This window comes from Podarcis liolepis (assembly GCF_965112155.1).
Source record: "Podarcis liolepis genome assembly, chromosome: 7".
NCBI classification, from domain to species: Eukaryota; Metazoa; Chordata; class Lepidosauria; order Squamata; family Lacertidae; genus Podarcis; species Podarcis liolepis.
Window position 1 is genome coordinate 6,938,621 of NC_139561.1, and position 24,435 is coordinate 6,963,055.

Genomic DNA, 24,435 nt, shown 5'->3' on the forward strand with positions numbered 1-24,435 from the left:
GGGCAGGTCTGCAGGCCGGATTTGAGGGTCCATAACAGTCACAGCAGACATCCCAGAGCTCCGGTGCCATGCGGATTTGGGGACAAACCTTTGTAGGAAAGACAATGGGTTCTGCCCAAGAACAAAACAGCAGGCTTCTGGCAATCTTGAAGGGCAGCCGTGTTTCAAACACGTAGCCCAGCCTCTAGATCTGTGGCTCCCAAGGTGGGTGGTACGTCTCCTTCCGGAGTGTGGGGGATGACCTGGGGGTGCTAAGAGGCAGGAGGGCAGCAGAGGGGCACCGGAGGCGTAAATGAGTGATAGGCTTTGGAAACCTGGCATCACTGGATCGAGTTCACCAATTTTGTTTAATTAATTGAACTACCGTATTTTTCACTCTATAACACGCACCTGACCATAACACGCACATAGTTTATAGAGGAGGAAAACAAGAAAAAAAATTCTGAATGAAACAGTGGATGTATCATTTTGGTGCTTCATGCTGTGGCCACAGACATGTGATTTGATGGTGAGTTTGGGGTAGGGCAATGCAAAAATTCTGAGAATCTATGTGGATCTGTGCTTTGTAACCACAGCAACCGAAAACAGAAGAGGGTGGGCAATAAGACCCTGAGGCAGAATGCAGGAAAGCAGCAGCCTCCTCTCTGCAGCGCGCGATCTGATTTTTGCCTGATTTTTGCCTCTGCACTCGGGCCAGTCGGCTCCAGGGACCACACATTCGCTCAATAACACGCACAGACATTTCCCCTTACTTTTTAGGAGAAAAAATGTGAGTGTTATAGAGAGAAAAATACGGTAATTGTCTTTTGGATAAATGTACAATTAATGGTTACTGTTTTGAATTTTACTGTGCTATTATCTGCCTTACTGGGCTGCGCAAACCACTGTTCTGTATGTTTTTTATAGGGTGGGGGCACTGCGGATAAGCTTATGGAACCAAAGCAGTGGGACCTCAAAATTGTTTGGGAACCACTGATCTAGAATAACTCATTTGTGGCATACCTACAAAGACAACTGAGGAACTGAGCCTAGAATGCTGGGGGTGTCGCCTGGGAATTGGAGGGGGCGGCACAGATGCTGCTAGTACTGCTGCCCTCAATTCCTCAAGTTACAGTCTCTCTCCATCTCTGCCTGTCTCTCACATTGTCAGCACAGAGGCCTCCCATGATGATTCATGCATGGACGTAGGAGAATTTTGCCATCTAGAAGCACGGCATGAAAAGCCACCACAGGGGGCAGCGCAGCACAAGCAACAACCCTTGAGAGGAGACATGAGAGCTGCCAGGTATTCAGCAGAGACCTTGGGAACAGAAGCTACCTGGGCCAGGAAGGCTTCATCCTAAGGAACAATCAGGGACACCTTTCACCGTGCAAATCCACTCAACCTCAGTGAAGCACCAGAGATGGCTGAAAGCTTACCGTGTGATTGTTCAGCATGAACTGCACAGCGCTGAGTTTCACCAGTTTCCTAACGCTGCTGTAGGTAGAAGCCATGTTAAGGAAACAGCACCAGTCAAAAACTGGTTAGAAAGCCCTGGGAGGATGAAGGGATGGTTCCTGGGACTGCCAACAAGGTAGCCTCATGCAAACCCGGGAAGATGGGTTTCCTCAACCTGGTACTCTCCATTGTTCTGACTACAACTTCCATCAGCCCCAGCCAGCGTGACTGCAGTTGCATTCACACACTCTGTCCCTGACCCAAAGGTCAGGCTGGCTAGTGACCCTAAGAACTTGACAAGTGCCTGCTGGATCAGGCAAATGTTCCATCCAGTCCAGCATTCTGCTCTCACAGTGGCCAACCAGGTGCCTATGGGAAACTGGCAAGCAGGATCTGAGCAAAAGCCCTCTCCCCTCCTGTGGTTTCCAGGAATGGATTTTCAGAAACACTGCTGCCTCCAATTGTGGGGGCAGAACACAGCCACCATGGGATTTTCACCTTCCTTCTGCTGTGTGCAAGTTACCTGCTCTGCAAGTACATTCATGTGGTAGATCTGCTCCCTAGTTATGGTCAGGACTGCAGAGATTAATCTGCATTGGGCTGGGAGTTGAAAAGGCAACTTCTGGGTCCTCTTCCAACTCATAATTATTGATTAATAGTTTGCTTTTTAAAATCCTAGTTGCACCTACCCAACTAGGCTAAGCTTCTTCTCCAATTTATCTGCACTTTACAAATACAAAGCGAGTTAAGAAAATGAACTTAACCTGTTCTAGTGCAAAAGAAGAGTTTGGATTTGATATCCCGCTTTATCACTACCCTAAGGAGTCTCAAAGCGGCTAACAATCTCCTTTTCCCTTCCTCCCCCACAACAAACACTCTGTGAGGTGAGTGGGGCTGAGAGACTTCAGAGAAGTGTGACTGGCCCAAGGTCACCCAGCAGCTGCATGTGGAGGAGCGGGGAATCGAACCCGGTTCACCAGATTATGAGTCTACTGCTCTTAACCACTACACCACACTGGCTCTCTACAAAACCCTAGTACTTAGCTGGAATCAATCGCCTAGGGGGTAGGGGCCATTTTTTTTCTGGGCAAAATGAGAAATGGGATGATGATTTTGAGGCAGACCAAAGTCTGGCTTTGCCTGACAGCTGCATGCAACTGTGACGACGTGTCCGTTGGGTGCCCCAACCCAAGGAAGGGGTCTGCTGAAAAGGATATCCAATGGAGAGGTCGTTGAGAAGCTGTAGTGTCTTGGAGGTGATCGGCTCACACCGCCCCCAGTACTTCAGGTTGGTGATGCTAGAAGGGGAGAGAAAAAATGCACTCAGATTCAAGACTGCCCCTCCTTTCTCTCACCCATCTCCATCCTCCCCTAAAGCCACAGACAACGACACAAGCCAGAAAAGACCAGCGTAAAGTCACAGTACTTACATTTGGTTGACTAGAAAATTATCCTTCAGATAATCTTCACTACTTGGATCCCAAAGCTACACTGGCCCAAACTCAGGGCCCGTGGAATGCTGTGGCACTGATGGGCCGATTTCTGCAGCAAGGGCAAGAGAATCCTGCGGCAGTGACAACATGCCCCTCTGCCGTGAGGCAACCTGCCCCTTCCACCACCGGCTGCAGAATTCCAGAAGCCCTTGTGAAGAGTCTCACCCAGCAGCCACAAGCCTCAAGGTGGGCAGCCAAGGGCTGATTCGGCCTGGGGGCTAGGGAGGGAAGCGCTTGACCCCCTTGGCCCCTCAGGAGCTCGACTGGCTCATCCCAGGCCTTCAACCATTTAAAACTAAGTAATTCTACCAGGGGGTGGGCAGGGGCAGAACAGTCCTGCCTTGGAAGGTGGCTGGCATGCAAAACGGAGAATGCCTTTTCACTCCTGCCTAGGCAGGTGAGTTCCTATCCAGGGAAAACTGCTGCTGGGAGGAGAAATCTCATGTAGGGGAAGGTGTAGAGGAGGACAGGTGCATCTCTGGAGCAGCCCATCAGCCAAACTCAGGCCCAAGGTTCAGCCTGTAGCCGGGAGGTGTTCCTGCTCTCCTCTCTGAGCATCCCAGCAGAGGCTCAAGGGCTTCAGAGATGTATGATGGACAAGTGCAACTGGCAAGGAGTCAGAACACTTACATTTTCCCTATGAAGACACTCAGGACCATGGTCTCATCATTCAGCCCGAGGACCTCCGAGAGCCGCCGATATAGCTAGAAGCGGAAAACAAAGTCAAGCTTAGAGGCTTCAGTAGAAATTGTTATTTTTCCTTTAAGACCACAGGTGCCTGGAGGAAACAGAAGCCTAGCAGGTCAGGAAAAAGAAAACACAACACTCAATGGCTGTTTAGTATGGCACCTGCCTCCTAGAATCATTTAAGAATACAGTCATATCTTGGGTTGAATGTGCTTCAGGTTGAGCGCTTTCGGGTTTAACATCGGCATGGATGTTAAAATCCCCCAGGACAACCAAGCTAGGTGTCTCCAGGAGCATATCCGCCACGACCTGAAGCAGCTCGGGCAGGGAATCCTTGGTGCAGCGGGGAGGTCAGTACACCAGTAGGAATCCTGTACTGCCCCTATTGCCCAACTTCCAGAACATGCACTCAGAAAACTGGGTCTTCCCAATAGGACGCCTGGTGCAGACTAGTGACTTCCTAAAAATCACTGCAACCCCCCCTCCCCGCCCACATGACCTGGGTTGCTGTGCGTAAGAGAAACCTGGTGGGCAAGCAGCGGCAAGGACAGGCCCATCTGCTTCATCCAACCAGGTCTCTGTCACACATGCCAGGTCAAATCCTCCATCCACAATCAGGTCGTGGATGGCAGTGGTTTTATTCATCATTGACCTGGCATTGCACAGCAACACTTTCAGGTCATGTGGGTTTCCCTTGCTGATTACTGTATCCTTACGGTCAGGACCAGACCTGGAGGCAAGAGCTACTCTCCCCTCCAGTGCTTCCCAGCAACTGGTATTCAGAAGTGTTTCGGCCTAACTGTGGAGGCAGAGCAGAGTTATTGTGGCTAGTAGTCATCAATAGCTATAGAGAGCTCAGGCTTTCTTTCCTGCTGCTTGTGGGGTGGGTCTTTCAGGCTTCACAGCCATGCTGCCCTCTGTCTAGCCCAGACCTCACCCCGGTATTCCCCATTTGGAGGCAGCTGCATTCACTTGGAACTCCTCCAAGCACCCTGCACCTCTTGATTTGGGTACAGAGAAAACATTTGACTTCTTTGGCCACTAGCCTTAACTGTGGCCGACTTCCAACAGCCAGCAATTCACAAAAAAAGCAGTCGCAGGTGGAGCCTTTCATTATGCCATGAGAGCAGGTAGGCCCGAAAACATAGGAGGCCGAGGAGGCATTTACCTTGGAAGACTTCTGCACCTGGTCTCCGATGTAGATCTTCCGGAACTGCTCAAAGAAACTCAGCATGGCAAGCTCAAGCTTCTCATTGCCGGCCTGAGCCAGGCGCGAGTCGGTTAGGTTCATGAGCTGAAGAACCCTAGAGAGGCAACAAGTGAGGGGGTGGGAATTGAAGGTCATGCAACATCACAGAGGCTCAGTACTTAGTCAGCAAGTTTGAGATTGCCCCTGCCATGAGGAAAGGTGCCTCTTGTTACCCCATGTTAGATGAACGCAGGCATTAAGAGCATGAGCTGCAGAACTCTGCACAAACTTTCGACACTAGGAGAGGGGGCTAACTGCAGGGCAGACACTTGTGTCACTGGACACCAGACTAAAGATGCAGCCACAGGGCAGTTAGGTAGCCTGCGGCCATGACAGTCACCACTGGAAGGTGCCTCTGAGACGCAGAACTTGCTCCAGTTCACTGGTGTCCAACCACCAGCTAGCAGCATGCAAGAAGAAAGAGTTCTATCAGTGGGCAGAGGGAATATTCAGTCAGGCTTCTGTGCTCTCTGCAGGCTGAAAATGACTCAATGCACTGGCCAAAATTTTATGTAGGATTCGAGCCAAAGAGGGTGTAGTGGTTTTTCTTTGATTAAACACTCCAGTTGTGGTGTTTAAAACAGCTTTTACTTGGTCAGAACAACGGCAACCATTGGGAACTCACAAAAGTGGTGTTCAAAGGCTTGTGAGTCAACACAGGCATATCTAGTGGCATTCCTGTGCATTAACTTTACACAAGTGGAAAAATTAAGTCACAATCTCAGAGGAAAAGCATGCATGCGTGATCAGAGATGGATGCCGCAACTGGCGTGGATTAATTGAAGGAAATCCACCACAAGGGCTTAAAAGACTCCCAGGGATCCCTGACCTGTGTGGAATTTTAAGTATTCAGTCAAGTTCAAAATGCTTCTCACCCAACATTTTCTGCTGTTTTAGAAGCGTTTTCTACACTTTCCTAATTATGTTCTACCCTTGCACAACTTGTATTTGGAAGAGAAAACTCTCTATGTGCAATCAGTCTCCGTGGAATAAGATGGAGATTTGTATAATCTATTCTGCTTCCACTAATTCTGGAATGGACGCTCCTCAGAGTTCAAACTTGCGCAGTACACAGCCCTCGTGATAATCCTGAAGGTAAGAGCAGCCACAGAGCTGCGCCACTAATTCTCCCACCCACCCAGCCAGCCACCCATCCCAGATAACAGCTCTTCATTATGGCCCTTTCCATAGTCTAGTGTTTTCAGCAAGAAGAAACCAGGGCTGCTAAGGAATCCAACGGCTCCTACCGACAAACCAGCTCGCCGTCCATTGCGTCCTGCTCATCTGTGCTGGCAAATGACACTCGGCCACCAATCACAGCCCCAATGATATAGACGAGCCACGTCAGGCGTCCTGAAACCAGAAGAGCAAGAGTCCTGATCCACAGAAGTGTTTCCCTGAAAAGCTAAGATCAAGGTCCAACAATTGGGGAAGATGGGATTCCCTTGCATCTACAGTCCATACTAAAAATATCTCAACCACTGTACTTCTGAAAAAAAGGGAGGAGGGAGTGAGTTTCTACTGTTTTCCTGACAATCTGTTGCACTGCTGATCTGTTCTTATAGTTAGACCTACACTGGCTCCCAGTACGTTTCTGAGCACAATTCAAAGTGTTGGTGCTGACCTTTAAAGCCCTAAATGGCCTCGGTCCAGTACACCTGAAGAAGCGTCTCCACCCACATCGTTCTGCCCGGACACTGAGGTGCAGCACCGAGGGCCTTCCGGCGGTTCCCTTACTGAGAGAAGCCAAGTTACAGGGAACCAGGCAGAGGGCCTTCTCGGTAGTGGCACCCGCCCTGTGGAACGCCCTCCCACCAGATGTCAAAGAGAAAAATAACTACCAAACTTTTAGAGGGCAGCCCTGTTTAAGGAAGCTTTAAATGTTTAATAGGTTATTGTATTTTAGTGTTTTGTTGGAAGCCGCCCAGTGGCTGGGGAAACCCAGCCAGATGGGTGGGGTATAAATAATAAATAATAATTATTATTATTATTAGAAGCAGTGGTTTTAAATAGCAGATTATGCCAGCACTTTAATTTCTTCTTCCTCCTAACCACAGCCAACCTTTGAACAAATGCTATTCTTTTTTCTTTAACCTCAGCAGTTTCAACCAGCGTCTAATAGGTTCTAATGCCCCTTTCCTCTGATATTTAGATGAAACCTGCCACCTACTCTCTTACTGCCCCAAAGTCCATTGCCATTTCCACTGCTCCATTACTGCAACACATACTATAATTTGCAGCAAATGATGCAAGATGGGGCAGCAAAACAGAGTCCCTTCTTGCCGCATTCCGTATCTGCTTTGCTGACAAAATCTCTGGAGGAAAGCAATTTATGTCCCCTTTTCCAAGATCTGTTCAAAGTAGTTTACAACCTGAAAAATTCACAGGTAATACCCATGACAAACTAATTAAAATATGCACAAAGGGTCACAATCTTAAAGGACACTGGGTTGGCTAAAGGGTGAAGAAGCAGCAGCACCCCCCTATACAACCCCTTTCCCCGAAATCTTCTTTGCTGTGATGCACAGGAGTGATGCAGCTGATCTCTGGGCCCTCACCTTCCTGCACAGCCACATCCACAGGGATGGCCGTCGCACTCTGCAACAGCTCCTGGTAGGACTGAGCTGACTGGTCAAACAGCTGCACAAGGAGAGCACACGTCTTCTCATATTCACAGCGCCCGATAGTGGACAGCTGGTCTAGCTGCTGCTGCACCAGGCCCGTGTCGTCCAGCGGATCTTCCAAGCCGTCTCTGCATGGGGAGCAAGCAGCAAGACAGGGAGAGAGAGTGAAACGCGGCTCCCAGAAGGTGGATCAAGCTTGTTTCCCAAAAAACGCTGCTCAGTTCTCACCTCTAGGCTGTAAGGCAAGGCCCACTATGCTGTTGTTTTGTGGCAACTCTCTGGAGGAGGCCAGCAAATCCACCTGTAAATCACTACCTGGCAGCTCTCTTGAGCCTGAGGCCCACATTTTGTTAAACTGGATATATTCATTCATTCATTCATTCATTCATTCATTTATGCTCATGCAATTTGACCTGTTTACCTTATGATAGAATTGTTTAGCTGTTTATTGGTCCTGTTGATATGATTTTGTAATTTTTCTATATCATTTTTCTATGGTTTTTAATTTTTTTTTACTTTCCTTCCCACTCTGGGACTGAGAACATTCAAATAAGAGGGAGCTACAAGTAAGACTGATAAGTAAATAAATAACCACAGCATATTTTTCTGTGGGTAATAACTCCTACAACAACAGATCAATATTAAAATCCCCAAGTTGTAAAGCATTTAAAAAACAAACATGCAGATGCAGGAGATAAAACCAAGTTCTTAAAACACAGCAACCCTAAAATCACCCCAACACAGACCAGAATGAAAAAAGGCCTATGAGAGGGGGAGGGGGATCATGTGTATTTCCCTGGGAAGGATGTTGTAGGGTTAGGGGGCCACCACAGAAAAGGCGCTGCTGCTGCTGGTACTCACAAACCTAACAGCTTTTACCCGTGCACTGGACAGCAGCCGCAGGGCCAAGCTTATAGCGTGGGTAGGTACGTAGGGGTACATGGGTCCTTCAGATAACTGGGTCCTGAACTGCTTAGGTACCAACAAGGGTTTGTGCAGGCTGTTCTCCCTCCACTCCTCTCTTGGCACCTTTACCTCAGTATGATGTGCACAGACTCCAGCCTGGAGGTGATGTAAGCTTTGGTGACTTCAGGCGTGTAAGTCTCCAGCATGTGTGGCTCTGTGGCTTTGACGTAAGGAACGGACGCTGCCAGGCGCTGCCACAGGCTCAGGAGATAGTGAACGCTGTTCGGAGCAAATTCCCAGTGCTGCAGGAACAAAAGGGAGGAAACAGAACGCCACTTGCGGGCTGGCCAGCGTCCCCCACCCCAACCCCCAGCCTTTGGGCTTAAGGACATGGGAGCCATTCAAGCAAACAGCCGCCAACATTTGTAAGTAGAGTAAGCAGCACACTGCAGATCTGTTTGGACACCTGTATGCTTCTAAAGGGGAACCTAAAGTCTGTACTTGGGACCTTGAACATCCTTATTTTTTTTGGGGGGGGGGGTGTTGTGCATCTCAGCACCTGAATACAACAAAGGAAGCTCCTCCATTTTTCTAAAATTAAATAAGATTCTGCCACGCTGGCCAAGGTAGCAGATTTTCTTCTACAGTGGTGCCTCGCAAGACGAAAAGAATCCGTTCTGTGATTGTCTTCGTCTAGCAGTTTTTTCATCTTGCGAAGCAAGCCCATTGAAGGATTAGTGGATTAGCGCTATTAGCGGCTTATCTGCTGATCGGATCAGCTGATAAGTGGCTTAGCGGCTTAGAAAAAGGGGGGGAGGGGAAAAAACCAGCAGGAACTCACAAGACATTGTCGTCTTGCGAAGCAAGCCCATAGGAAATTCGTTTTGCAAAGCACCTCCAAAACGGAAAACTCTTTCGTCTAGCGAGTTTTCCGTCTTGCAAGGCATTCGTCTTGCGGGGCACCACTGTATTCACCACTCCAGTTGCAACGTTTACGGTAGCTTTTATTTGGTCAGAACAAGAGCAGCTTATACAGAGGCACTCCCTCACCTCAGCTTTACACATGCACAGAAATTAAGTCACATTCTCAGAGGAAAAGCATGTCTGCATTATCAGAGCTGGATGCCTGGTTAAGCAAGAAGAATTCAGTGTCTACTTTCTATCAAACTGGTCCAAGGCTGAGATTTCCCCTCACACAAACATTACAGAAACATACAGTAAGCAGATTCTCCTAACAATATCCTTTCACACACTTTTTAAATTCCCTCACATGCAGGCTACCTAACGTCAGTACATTTCCCAAACATGGGGAGAGGAGATGTTTCAAAGACTGGTGGCCCTGACAGACGGTACGCTTTGCCTTGCTGTGGTCTGAACGGTTGGAAGTGTTTTCTGCTCTTAATGAGCTAAAATGTGGTGCAGCGAGGAACAAACCAAGGCAATTCTGCGTAATGACAGGGGGCACAATATTACCTTATGCACCTTATATACCCACAGCAGGTGACTCTGAGAGGGGAGCCCACCACTCCCCTCTCAGTTTCAACCTAATGAGGTCAAAGGTTGCAGTGTGATTTTGGGTGCTCTCCCCCTGCTGAAAACCCTCCCTCCGCAACACCCACCCACATAGTGCCAAACCACGCAGCTTCTCACCTGCAAGCTGGTCACTGTGAAGTTGGCAATGAGGCGGATGACCTCAGGGTAATTTTCCACTTTCACCAGCTCCCCGAGCTGGTAATTGCTTTTCAGGCGGGCCAGAAGTCGACAGAACTCATGGTAGTTGTTTGGGTCTGACAAGCTCTGGGAAAGGAACAAATTTTGAAATGGGTCATGGCACAGGAATCAGTAAACTGGATTGACTGACTGACTGATTGATTATTTAATTTGTATCCCACCCTCCATCTGAAGATCACAGGGCAGCTCACAACATTAAAGTGTGGCACAGCACAAAAAACGTTTGCTCCCATGGCTGGGGACTAGTGAAGGCTCATCACTGTGGCATACAATGAATGGGTCTACCTGAGAGTCCAGGCAACAGCAGCCCAACACTGCCGGTGGCAGGGGCTCATCAATTACAGTATCCGAAACACTAATTTGTTCAGGCACTAAATAACTGAGCACCTAAGACCTCTGACTCGCTCTGCAATGTTGGTGGGCATCCTACCACCGTGAACCAGCCTGGCACACTGTGTGGAGTCAACAGCTGCCCTTGTCTTCAGATGGGGCACAGCAATGTTGCTCAAACCTGTTGTGCACCAAGAATGGTAGGTACTGGCCGGGTGAACTTTATGAAGCCTGGAGTAGGCTGAGGTTCTTGTGACCTGCATCTCTTTGTAGCTTCTTCTTATCTAGCAGAACAAACAAGTATACAAAGAGAGACCTTGTTCCTGCCTTTACCTACCACAAAAGGCACCGTCCACACACAAGAAGGAATCAGCAACTGGGGGGAAAGGTTTGCAGAAGTGGGGGGGGGGGGGAGAGAGAGGAAACAGAAGGAGAGACTGCTGGGTCTATAGTCCAGCATCCTCTTTTCACAATGGCCAACCAGATGTTCCAATCAGAAACCTGTGCAAGAGCACTCTCCAGTGGTTTTCAACAACTGGCATAACAGTCCAATGAGAGCAGAGCACTATCAGTGGATATGGAAGGAGTGACTAAAATACTGAAGAGTTCACACAGCAATACACATATGTGTGTGCACTATAGGTTGCAGAGCTCAGCACAGAGACTTGCCAAAAAAATCTTTTGCCACATAATGTTGCTGGTTTCAGTATGAAGCACTCACATACTGACAGATCTCAATTCTGGGACATTTTCATTTTCTCAGTTACAGCCACTTATTTCTTTCCCCTGATTTTGCCTGCCCAAAGTTAACCACATGTACGATGAAGCTTTGTGTTTATTCACCCTCTTAAGCTTTGCCCTGGTTGCCAGCTAGTTTACCACCTGTTGCTCAGTTCCATGGGCCTTTGGATCTCCACTGTTTCCAAGCTTCAAGAGGCAGTTTGTGACAAAACACACATATGCGTGGGTAGTTGACTCCCATCCACAGTTCTGACAGACTCACCTGAGGGTTTTCCAGTATTCGCTTGACACCATCAACGAGATGAGACAGGAACTTCGCTCTTTCTGCATTGTTAAATAGGGACCTACGTACAGAGGCAATTTGCACTAGACACGATAAGACCTAAAGGTAGGAGCGTGAATAAAGGGAGAACCGTAAGTTGTCTGGAATAAAATAGAAACCATATACACACTTGAATTGGCATATAGGTTGTGGAAAGACAATGCAAACCAGCAGGTAACCATTTTGTGGAGGGGTCGGGGAAGAGAAAAACTTCCTCCTGATCTCCAACAGGGTGATCAAACCCACCATGTGAATCTTCTCAATGGGATGTATGCCCCTGGAACATATGCCCCTGCCCACTAAGTCAGGAATGCCACACTCACCAGAGGTGAAAACGTAGGAGGGATGGAATGGTACAGGTCAAAAAACAGCTGTAAAGTTGAGGAATCTAGAAAGGCTGGAAGAAACAAACAACACATCACCGTGGATACCCGAACTCTGGCAAAGTGGTTCAACCCTCGTGACTATCTCAGGCCTTCAACTTTGCTCAGCGCAGCATCCCTACCAACACCCTTGGCGCTGACGGGTTTTTCACCATCATTATGATCATTAGAGAACTGGGCAAAAACAAACAAGATGAATTTTAACAGGGAGAAATGTAAAGTATTGCACTTGGGCAAAAAAAATGAGAGGCACAAATACAAGATGGGTGACACCTGGCTTGAGAGCAGTACATGTGAAAAGGATCTAGGAGTCTTGGTTGACCACAAACTTGACATGAGCCAACAGTGTGACGCGGCAGCTAAAAAAGCCAATGCAATTCTGGGCTGCATCAATAGGAGTATAGCATCTAGATCAAGGGAAGTAATAGTGCCACTGTATTCTGCTCTGGCCAGACCTCACCTGGAGTACTGTGTCCAGTTCTGGGCACCACAGTTCAAGAAGGACACTGACAAACTGGAACGTGTCCAGAAGAGGGCAACCAAAATGGTCAAAGGCCTGGAAACGCTGCCTTATGAGGAACGGCTAAGGGAGCTGGGCATGTTTAGCCTGGAGAAGAGGAGGTTAAGGGGTGATATGATAGCCATGTTCGAATATATAAAAGGATGTCACATAGAGGAGGGAGAAAGGTTGTTTTCTGCTGCTCCAGAGAAGCTGACACAGAGCAATGGATCCAAACTACAAGAAAGAAGATTCCACCTAAACATTAGGAAGAACTTCCTGACAGTAAGAGCTGTTCGACAGTGGAATTTGCTGCCAAGGAGTGTGGTGGAGTCTCCGACTTTGGAGGTCTTTAAGCAGAGGCTTGACAACCATATGTCAGGAGTGCTCTGATGGTGTTTCCTGCTTGGCAGGGGGTTGGACTCGATGGCCCTTGTGGTCTCTTCCAACTCTATGATTCTATGATTATAAGATTATAAGATTCCTGCATTGCAGGGCGTTGGACTAGAAGGCCTTCCAACTCTAAGATTCTAAAACTGGAGGCCAATCTGCAGCACCACGGCCCCAATCCCCACTCTCAACAGCTTTTAAAGATGCTGAAAGACCTCAGGAGATCCATGAGTGGTTCTTCTCATGTCACAAATAACTTGGCTTAAATTCAGTGCGAAATGAGGCTCTGACTTAAAGCTGATCTGTCACAAGGAAGCAAAGCAGGAGTTATCCATACATAAAAAGTGGTTCCCTGCATGTGGAATGCTTTCCCTAGGGAAGCTTGCCTGCTATATTTGTTACGTATCTTCAGGCACCAGGCAAAAACATTCCTCTACTCCCAGACCTTTGCCTCATTAAACAAACCATGGCCTTTTAAACTGTGTGTGTTTTTGTTTGTTACTGTGGGGTGTATTTCTGTGTTTTCCTATTGTAAACAGCCCTGTGATCCTCGAATGAAGATGGTATAGAAATTTTAAACATCACCGCCCACCCAGAGCTGAGAGTGGAAACACAGAGCTTTCAGACTTCAATATAGTCATACCTCATGTTATGTTTGCTTCATGTTACATTTTTTCAGGTTACGTCCCGCGGCGACCCAGTAGTACCAGAAAGGGTTACTTCCGGGTTTCACTGCTCGCACATGCGCAGTAGTGCTAAATCACGCTTTGCGCATAAGCACCAAATCATGCCACACACCAGCGCAGATACGGCGCTTCAGGTTGCGGTCTTTTCATGTTGCGAATGGGCCTCCGGAACGGATCCCGTTCGCAACCAGAGATACCACTGTACAAACATTAAGAAAATTCTCTAATATTCAGCTGCTGCTGCTGCTGAATGAACCTAGCATGCAGAAGCAAACTGTTTTCTTTCTAAGACAACAACGAAAAGAAAACCAATGTTATTTGCAGAATGTTTCTGCTGAAAGGTTCCCCCCACCCCATGCTGGTTCCCCATTGAGGGAGGCGGTCATTCTGGAGAGAATTTTTTTAATCGGCATGAACCGAGTAGCAACTATCAAGTACAGCCTTGTGTAAAAGTGCCATCTTATGCTTCTTGTTTTCGAAGCTTCTACTAAACTAGCCCTCTTCAACCTGGTGCACTCAGTACGTTTGGGACTACAATTCCCATCAACCTCAGCATGTGGGGCTGTGCTCCCAACACTGCCCCCACTACATTGCGGGCCAGTTGCGGTCAATGCGAGTGTCAGTCCAAAACCTAGAGGAGGCACCAGGATGGTAAAAGTTGCACTAAACATCCATCCATTCATTCACCACATGGAAGGGAAAGGGGACAGGGAGGGAAGAGGAAAGTAAGTACAGTGGTACCTCTGGATACGAATGGTATCCGTTCCAGAGCCCCGTTCGCATCCTGAAGTAAACACAACCCGTGTCGGCGCGTGCTGCTGTTTCCGCGCATGACGTCATTTTGACTGCGCATGCGCGAGAGGAGAAACCCGTAGGCAATGCGTTCCGTTACTTCTGGGTCGCCGCGGAGCGCAACCCAAAAGCACTCAACCTGAAGCAACTTCAACCCGAAGTATGAAAAAAGGCTCCTTCACGAGTTGGGAGGGCGCTAACGGTGCCCGCCGAGTCAACCATGTCCACGGGCTCCGTGCCCGTGGTTTTTGAGGGTCCCCGCGTCGCCGACGCGGTAGGACCCAACCCCTGCCGAGCAGGCTCCCTCCGGAGCTCGGAGGGAGTCCGCCATTCGGCGATGGCGCCAACCCGGAAGTGCAGTTCCATACTCATCTTTATCCACACAAGCTACAGCGTGGAGCATTCAAAGCACTTCACTTGTGCCAACCTGGTGCCCTCTGGCTGTTTTGGACTACAGTGGTACCTCGGGTTACATATGCTTCAGGTTACAGACTCTGCTAACCCAGAAATATTACCTCAGATTAAGAACTTTGCTTCAGGATGAGAACAAAAATCGTGCTCCCGCGGCGCGGCAGCAGGAGGCCCCATTAGCTAAAGTGGTGCTTCAGGTTAAGAACAGACCTCCAGAACGAATTAAGTTCTTAACCCGAGGTACCACTGTACAACTCTCAACAGCTCCAGCACAGGAATACTTGAATTGGGGATCTGTCAGCACTCTGGTCACTCAGAGAGGATGGGAAGACTGCGCACAGCTTGCAAAGTCACACCTGCTACTCACACAGCTCACTTCCCAAGGCCTCTCACGGCTGGGCCAGAGCAGGGAAGAAAGGCGCTTTACCTGATCTCCAGCTGGTGGGGATCTGCACGGTGCAAAGGTCATCTGAGGACTCATCTGTGGATGTACCAATGAAGTCGAAGTTTAGGCAGTTGTGTGTGAGCTTGAGAAGCTGCATGAGGAGGCCGTGCTGGCTTTCATCGTTCAGGTTCAGGTTTTTCCCTGAAGCCTACCAAAAGAAGAAAAACAGAATGGAAAACCACATCTGTTAATGGGCAGAGTTCAAGACAGCTGCCAAGCCTAAAGGAAAAGGGAATCCTGGAGTGGGAAAGCAAAAAGGTTTCATCTCAGGGCTCCGCTACCAGAAACACTGGAATGTCCCAATCTTACAGTAAAAGAAAAAGTAAAAGCTTTATTTCCTGTGGAGCTCAGTTTTAATAATAATGCTTTTATTTATTTATTTATACCCTGCCCATCTGGTTGGGTTTTATATCCAACACATATAAAAACATAATAAAACATTGAACACTAATAATAACAATCTGATCCAATATAAAAAGTCACAATAACTTTAAAATAAACAACTTAAATAAAGCAATAGTCAATAATCCATTGAAATTTAATAGTAAACAGTAAAATTAAACATCAGCAAATAATACAGTTTAACTTATCAATTACAATAAAGAATTACTAAACTATAATAAACAAAAATAACGGTGGTCTCGGTGCATAAAATACTACAAAACATACAAAACCATGTAAAAGGACATGGCTTTTATTTAGTGTCTCTCTACCCTCATTTTCTGCTGCTTTCTTTCTGTTATTTATTGCATTCACACATCACATTTCCTCCAAGGTGGTGTACACGGTTCTCCCCTTCCTCATTTAACCCCCACAACAAGCCAGTGAGGCCAGTGAGTGACTGGCCCAGTGAGCTTCATGGCCAAGTGGGGATTTGAACCCAACACTGCTTCTTCTCCTCTCATATTGTATCACAGGGTGGTATGCTGGCTTGACAGCCACGGACAGAAAGTCTTTACAGAGAGTGGTGAACACAGCCCATGATATCATGGGCTGTCCCTTGAGTCCGCTAGATGACATCGCAAGGGATCATTGTCTTAGGAGAGCGAGAAAAATTCTCAGGGACGATTCACACCCCGGCCAGTACCTCTTTAATCTTCCACCCTCGGGCAGGAGATATGGAAGTATAATCAGTCGTACCAACAGGCTAACAAACAGTTTCTATCTGTGAGCTGTTAAGCTGCTGAACGGAAAATAATATAATGCAACTGATTTTTGGGGTTGGTGTGTTGTGCGACAAGCACACAGAGTGCAATGAGATTGATTGAGTGGGGGGGGGAGGCTCGGTTAATTTCATTGTACACAGGTTGTACATTGGCAATAAAGGTATTATTATTATTATTATTATTATTATGCTGTAGTTCCCTTTTCAGGACAGCTAAATTTCTCGTCAATACAGCTCAGCTAATTTAAAACCACACAGGTGTTTGCTTGACAGAGCATTCTTCACAGAAGCAATTTCAGGGTCCTAAACCCACAGAAGAAAACACTGTCCAAAGTTCCACCCCCCCAAATGTTGTTCTCACATCACCTGTTTTAGTAAATTGCACGAGAGAGTGAAAATATCAAACAAAGATGAATCTCGGAATGAAGAGGCTATTTTCCTGTGCTTGGTCAGTGGGTGTGTAGTGTCTGCCTGGGTGGGGTGGGGAGCAGGGAAAGAGAGAGAGAGAGAGAGAGAGAGAGAGAGAAAGAGATCATTAGAACTCAAGAGTCTGTTAAAGAGTGCAGAGTCAAAGTAACCATCTTAATAAAGGAAAAACACGAAACAGCAGAACACCCCATATACTGCCCTCTGCCAGTAAATAAAGCATGCTAACCGCCTACAGCACTAATTTCATAGAATTCTAGGGTTTGAAGGGAACCCAAAGGCCATCTAGCCTAACAGCCTGCAACGCAGGAATCCCAGCTAAGAACTTAGAAGTCCGTTTAATCATTTACAGTTCTGAAAAACAAAACTGTGACAGCCTGGCAGCATTCAGGGAATGCCCAAGTTTCCCGACTGAGGTTGTCTGTCTCCTTTGCATGGGGGGCAGGCTGAGCCATCTAAATGCCAGGAAAGGAGAAGCTGGAGGAAGAGGGTGATTATTTGCAATTTGGCAAAGAGTGGCTTTGCCATTCTTACTGAAGAAATGGGGACTTTTGGCTGAGGAAGAACTCTGGGTCACCATCAGTTAATGCTTTTCATAGAAAGCAGTGCCCTTCTGAGTCTCTGGATAGGGAAGAGGTGTAAACGAAGCCTGAGGCAGCAGAGACTAGTCTCTGGAGGGAGTGCTCAATTTCGTACCACCAAAGGACATGAAATCAGTGCATAACATACAGCAGCAATCCAAAGGAGAAGCGTTGACACTGAGTTTACTGGCGAAGGCTGAGGCACTTACTTGATTAATTTCATTCGTTAGCTGAGACAGGATTGTCACTCCTATGATGCAGTGTTCTACACTGTCCTGGAGAAGGAACAGGCAGAGTCAGACTGATTGACAAGGGAGGTCAAAGCAGCAAGATGACAAATGTTACTGCACACGCACACGCACACACACACACACAGCGAGAGAGACAATTAAGATCCCTTGGGCAGAAGTGATTCTGTACTGTGCATTGATGGTTTTTTGTTTTAATATTTTGGGTACTCTCTACTACTGTGTTTCATTATTTTAATTTATTGTCGCAAACCACCTTGAAGGGTTTTCCATCAGCCCCAGTGCCAAATGGCCTTGCTGGCTGGGAATTACAGTCCAAAACAGCTAGAGAGCGTTAGGTTGGTGGCGACTGTCTGATGGCATCCTGGGAAGCTTCTTGGTGAAACCACTACATACGCCAAGTGGGACGGGTGGGCTGGAGGAAACGGCCAACCTGTAAAAACCTTGTGACGTCAGTGATGACGTTTCTGAAAACATATTCATCTTTCTGACAGTCAAACCAGCCCAGCTTCGTGATCCTGGCGTAGAGCTGAATTAGTGCCTGCGTAACGAAAGTGGCCAGCTTGGGTCTGGTGGCAAGGTAGTTGAGCACGTAGTTCCCTGAAAGACATGGAAACATCCAGATAAAGCAGAATGGCAAAGACAGGAGCCAAAAACTGATAAATAAAGCATCTCCTGAAGCTGACCTTTTGAAACAACCTTCCCCCCTGCCGCAGCAACACAGAAAAGCCACCACAGGGGCTTGGACTAGATAGCCCTTGATGTCCATTCCCTCTCTGCAGTTCTATGCTTCTATAGCTGTGCCTGTTGGGTGTCCCTGGCGACTACATAATATCAAACCAAGGAGTAAGTGGGACATTTATTGTAATTTCTACACAGGCATGCGGGACGCGGGTGGCGCTGTGGGTTAAACCACGAGAGCCGAGGACTTGCCGACCAGAAGGTCGGCGGTTCGAATGCCCGCGACGGGGTGAGGTCCCGGTGCTCGGTCCCTGCTCCTGCCAACCTAGCAGTTTGAAAGCAGTCAAAGTGCAAGTAGATAAATAGGTACCGCTCCGGCGGGAAGGTAAACGGCGTTTCCGTGCACTGCTCTGGTTCGCCAGAAGCGGCTTAGTCATGCTGGCTACATGACCCGGAAGCTGTACTCCGGCTCCCTCAGCCAGTAAAGCGAGATGAGCGCCACAACCCCAGAGTCGGCCACGACTGGACCTAATGGTCAGGGGCCCCTTTACCTTTTTACACAGGCATGCACATGCTACTTGCTATATGTTGAGGACCCCACACCACATATGTAATGTGTTGGGAAAGGAAATGGTGAGGCGGGAAACATCTGGCTCTGGAAAGATCCAGACCCTTCTGAGGTCAAATGTCCACTTCTCTGTCATTAGCCAGAAGTTACTCTATCTACCTACAGTAACCTCAAAGCAAGTTTCTTGAGGAAAGACTTGCTCAGGGTGATGCATAAATACACTGGTTAGTATTCAACTAACCTCCGACCCACCGACATTCATGGACCTCACTTAATCATGTTCATTAATTTCGGTGGATCTATACACTTGAGCAAAACTTAGTTGAATACCACCCATTTATGTTTAGGTTACTACAAAGAGTTCCCTACGTATGGCTGCCTTTGAAAAGGGCTCAGAGGCTACAATTGTTCCACAATGGCCAGGCTGCTGAAGAGGGACTGCCTTGACAAAGCGTGCCGCCGCCTTACTGACACAGCCAAGCTGGCTTCCCAAGTTGCTTCTGGGCCTAATTCAAAGTGCTTGCGATGACTTTGAAAGCCTTTTATGATTTGGGACCAGAATTTCCGAAGGATGACCTTTTCCTGTGTGGACCTGCCCTGCTGTGTGAGTATCAACCGCCCCAGAGATATGTTTAGTTGGGACCAGGGAGAGTGGGGCTTCTGCCCGGTTGCTTCTCTGTGAGTGGCTCTGCAATTCCTCCACAAGGGACACTCATCTTGCCCCCTCTAGCGGCCTTCCATGGGATGAGCATAATCTTCCTTTTCAGGAAGGCTTTTGGGCTATACAGTGGTGCCCCGCAAGACGAATGCCTCGCAAGACAAAAAACTCGCTAGACGAAAGGTTTTTCCGTTCGCGATTTGCCTCGCAAGACGAATTTCCCCTATGGGCTTGCTTCGCAAGACGAAAACGTCTCGCGACTTTTTTTCTTTGACTAAAAACAAAGACATGTTTTGTTTATAAAGTTAATTTATTTTCCCTTAAATTTTTGAACTGCTCTTTACAGTATGTGTGACTTTAAAGAGCAGTTAATAAACTGTTGTTGTACCAAATTTGGCTTTGTTTGGACTTTTTTTGACCATAGGAACGCATTAATTGATTTTCAATGCATTCCTATGGGATTTCGTGCTTCGCAAGACGAAAAATTCGCTAAACAACAAAAATTGCGGAACGAATTAATTTCGTCTTGCGGGGCACCACTGTAAAGGCTTGGTCCCTTTTTGAAGTACAGTCATACCTTGGGTTACAGATACTTTGGGTTGCGCAATTTTGTGTTGCGCACCGTGCCGAACCCGGAAGTACCGGAACGGGTTACTTCTGGGTTTCGGCGCTTGCGCAGAAGCGTCGAATTGCGACCCATGCATGCGCAGACGCGTGGGTCACGGCTTGCGAACGTGCCTCCTGTACGGATCATGTTCGCAACCCGAGCATCCACTGTACAGTTGTACCTTGGAAATCGATCAGAATCCGTTCCAAAAGTCCATTCGACTTCCAAAATGTTTGGAAACCAAAGCACGGCTTCTGACTGGCTGCAGGAAACTCCTGCAGGCAACAGGAAGTCCCATTGGATGTTCGGCTTCCAAAAATAGTTTGCAAACAGGAACAGTCACTTCCAGGTTTGCGGTGTTCGGGAGCCAAGACGTTCGAGAACTAAGCTGTTCGAAAACCAAGGTATGACTGTACTTGTGCATATTTAACTTGTGTGATTTCAACCTCACGTAGTTGAAGGCTGCCTGGTTGAAACTTAGCAAGTTACATGCAAGCAAGGGCAGAGAGCTTTAAAGCGCTTTTAGTGCTGGGTCCACTTGGAGTTTCCAAGCACAGATTTTAAGCTCTCCCCCTTGCTTGTGGGGTAAGGCCCTCTTGGCACACTGGTTCTGGGATGATGCTCTTGCGAGATCTCGTGGGGACATCAGAGTTCCTACGAGATTTTGTGCAAGCATCTTTAGCCTGCTGGAGTTAGTGCACTAAGTAGCCCTTGCCCTCCAAGCAAGGAAGAGAGTTTAAAAGCTATTTTTCTGCCAGGTCCACATGGGTCACTATGTGCTTGTGGGGTTAAGGGTTCCAAGGGCTTGGGCATATACAATTTTTGAGTATATGTGGAACCCTAGGAATTGAGCCTCCACGTAAGATGCAATTGTACTGTACGTAATTGTTGTGGTTAAATTATTTTCAAATGGCTGCTTGTGTTTCTAGGCTGTTTAAACACTGTACGGGTGGCTTATTGGACTTAATAATAGTTAACCATTTTAAAAAGTTTGACAAGTGACTGTTTCAGTTTACATTAGCAGGTTGCATTGGGCTTCTTAAGGGAAGGAAAGGTAAACGTGTTTTAAAGAATTATGTAATAAGACAAAGCCAGCCCATAACTCCTTTGGAAAAACATGCCACATGCAATTGCAGTTTTGACAAAATGCATCCTGAAGTATGGAAGATTTAAAATAATTGGCCTCATATATGATCTTGGCAGCACAAATGGTAATTGCAACTCAATAGAAAACAGCCCAATTTTTTTCAGTGATCACTTGGTACCACTCACTCTGGAATATAGCTATAATAGGAGAAAATTATGCATAATTTGATAAGGACTAGAACCTCCAAACACTTATTATATAATTTGGCATTTTTTTAATGACATATACAGGGGAATTGTCATTTTCAAGACAACACTTGTCACAAGCCTGACATATCTGGAACTATACTTGATAATAGTGAGAAGTCTGATATTCTTTACTTACTTTGTTATTTTAACCAATGTGCAACTTTGCCATAAAAGGTCACATACTAGCAGCATGGTGATTAAGCATCGTGCCACTAAATGACTGAATAGTTGTTACAGTTACTGAAGGCTAGCATTCAAAAAATGTATAGAGCACTCTCGAAAGTTTAAAAAGTGAAAGGTAGCTGCCTTGGTCTATAAGAAAAACTCCAAAAGCCAGTTTGGCAATACTGTTATTAGGACCAGCCAGTTGTCACAGGATTGTGCCAAGCATAATCGACTGAACTCCATGAACGACTCTCCAGAACTCTTCATCGGATAAGATGCTACACAGATCACGGGATAAAATGCATAAATCAGGCTTTTGTTGAGACACCAATGTCAGCTTCCTTTCTCGGCCCCAAACCAGAAATTAAGGCTGAATAAGTCCCTCCCAAGTGCTACACTTAGCAGGTTACACACTTCAGATTTGGGGATGATGTAACATTGGCTGACCCCTCTCTCAGATAAACTGAAGTTTAGATGTTCTGCTTGGGAACATGCGTGCTTCATTTAAGATTTGGGAGGGGGAACCTGCAGCCTTCCAGATGCTGCTATACTACAACAAACCCCATCATCCCTGACCATTGGGATCAATGGAGCCGATGGGAACTGTAGTACAAGAACATATGGAAGGCCAAAGGTTTATCACCACTGGTTTGGATTACACGCCCAACGTCAGTTTCTTAGTGATGAGGAGCAGCCACTGTTTCTTTATCCCAGAATCCTAGGTGTGCAACCTAGTATCTGCAACACCCGGGAGAGACTTATTCAGCTAGTCACCACTATCTTGGACCTGGGCCTACAAGCTGATCTTAATGCTACAACATCAGCCTTGTGCTTGTACAGTGGTGCCTCGCAAGACGAAAAGAATCCGTTCTGTGATTCTCTTCGTCTAGCAGTTTTTTCGTCTTGCGAAGCAAGCCCATTGACGGATTAGCGGATTAGCGCTATTAGCGGCTTATCTGCTGATCGGATCAGCTGATAAGCAGTTTAGCGGCTTAGAAAAGGGGGGGAGGAAAAAAACCCGCAGGAACTCGCAAGGCATTGTCGTCTTGCGAAGCAAGCCCATAGGAAATTCGTTTTGCGAAGCACCTCCAAAATGGAAAACTCTTTTGTCTAGCGAGTTTTCCGTCTTGCGAGGCACCACTGTACCCTTTTTCTCCTCACTTTTCTCCCCTGTGTAACATCTTGTTTGATGAAAAGCTCAGGAGAACTCAAAAGCTTGCTGCACGTTTTTGATGTTTTGGTTTGCCCAACTGCAGATTTTGGCGTCCTCTTTTAATACCATGGGCAAATTATAAACTCCTCATGTAAATGATTTTGGTCTTGGGCATGCTGGCTCTCTTCTTCTACTTACGTATATCTATTCGCTGTTCCAAGGGCAAAGGGTTGTTTGTGCGTGACACCAGTTTCGTAAGGCATGTAGCTGCCAATAACTGGGAGTAAGATGACTGTAAAACACAAACAGAAAGCAAATGGTTAAATTGCAGGCAAAAACAGGGCAGGACAAAGCTTCCCAAGTGATTGTCAAAGGTCAAGGATGCAAGTATGTTCACACTGGTGATGCAGTGTTAAGGCATGAACTGGGAGCCGGTCAGCAGTAATTTACAAAATGTCAGTGAAGTAAACTCTGTATTCAAAGAAATGAAAGCAGCTCAGGCCTAGTGAACACAGCAAATCTTCCCAGTAGGCCTTGTCCCAATGAGGCAGTAGTGAGGACTGCAGGTCCCCACCTTCCCACAGCTCTCTAAATCTCTCCCCCCCCCCCCGGTCCTTCCCAAGCAACCTGAGACTTATTCGCCTTGTCTGTCTTTGCTCCAGCCTCTTCATACCTCTATGGGTTCTAGGAGACCTGGGCGGAAGACTCCCTGCCTCATCTGGGTGTCTTAGTCCCCCTCCTCTCCAGCCTCTGCTTCTGCCCGATTCTGGACTGCTCTCTGTCACAGCTTCTTCCTGTTCACTAAACCGTTACCACTTCAGCTTCTGACACCTCCTCCTCCTCCTAGTCCGCTCCCTCTTCTCCCTCTGACCATTCAATGTCATCCCACCACCAATCCCGTGTCTCTGAGCCCTCTCTTTCCTTGGGTGTACCCCAGCTGGTGCCTTCCACCATTCCTCTGCATTCAGCCAGTCCATGACAGACAGGAGGGTCTGATCCTCAGATGCATTCACAGGAAAGACCGTCGTGTATACTGGAGGAAAGAATGTGTAAGAAGAGCACAAGGATTTATCACAGGAGGTGTTCAAGGCTAGGAACTGTGGAAGTCTGCTGGAGGTGTCTCAATTCTCATGCTGGTCTGCAATGAATCTTATGAACTATCATTCAAGAGTGGACCACATTAATTCTGAAATAGTTCCACTCAACTTCTTTTATAGTGCTTTAGAAGGTATTTTAAATAGAAAGCCCTGAGAAAGGGCCAAGGTGTTCTGTGCAAATTACTCCAAAAGAAAGCAGAAGGAGACCCAATAGTGATCAGTTCTCAAGTTCATGGCTGTAAGCAGAGCAGAGGAGAGAACACACCAGCAGGATCCCTGCAGGGCTTTTCTGTACCAAGCCATGAGCTCAGGCAAATACCCAGAGAACACTTTAGGTGGTTTGAAAGCAGGGTGGTGGGTTTCTCTGCCTACGTACACTCCCTCTTTCAAGGAGAAGCTGGCACTTGTTCAAGCAGTCCGGACTGTTGGTAAACTCAACCAAGGCTTTCTCCGCCTGGAGCCGTGTTGTGGTGTCGGTTGTCTCATACAGTTGCTTGCACAGGTTCTCTAGCTGGGCTAGACTCTGTAACAAACCAAAGAGGAGAGCTTGATTATTTTATTTTACATTTCTGGTGGGACTTCCCTTTAAGGGCACCTGCTAGTAAAAATGCAGCCATGGGGAAG

General features: G+C 47.2%; 1 protein-coding gene across 1 annotated transcript in view; it reads right to left on the minus strand.

Moving 5' to 3' along the window:
- XPO7 (exportin 7) overlaps window positions 1–24,435 on the minus strand; it is a 53,506-nt gene that overhangs the window by 15,348 nt on the left and 13,723 nt on the right. The window contains exons 2-17 of the mRNA XM_083514169.1: window positions 24,188–24,334; window positions 22,913–23,006; window positions 17,981–18,147; window positions 17,509–17,574; window positions 16,659–16,763; window positions 15,110–15,275; window positions 11,845–11,918; window positions 11,462–11,581; window positions 10,048–10,194; window positions 8,527–8,699; window positions 7,426–7,619; window positions 6,115–6,220; window positions 4,787–4,922; window positions 3,562–3,635; window positions 2,656–2,736; window positions 1,420–1,483 (exon numbers count right to left, since the gene is read on the minus strand). Coding sequence (XP_083370295.1) covers window positions 1,420–1,483; window positions 2,656–2,736; window positions 3,562–3,635; window positions 4,787–4,922; window positions 6,115–6,220; window positions 7,426–7,619; window positions 8,527–8,699; window positions 10,048–10,194; window positions 11,462–11,581; window positions 11,845–11,918; window positions 15,110–15,275; window positions 16,659–16,763; window positions 17,509–17,574; window positions 17,981–18,147; window positions 22,913–23,006; window positions 24,188–24,334 — 1,914 coding nt within the window. The remainder of the gene's footprint in view (window positions 1–1,419; window positions 1,484–2,655; window positions 2,737–3,561; window positions 3,636–4,786; window positions 4,923–6,114; window positions 6,221–7,425; window positions 7,620–8,526; window positions 8,700–10,047; window positions 10,195–11,461; window positions 11,582–11,844; window positions 11,919–15,109; window positions 15,276–16,658; window positions 16,764–17,508; window positions 17,575–17,980; window positions 18,148–22,912; window positions 23,007–24,187; window positions 24,335–24,435) is intronic.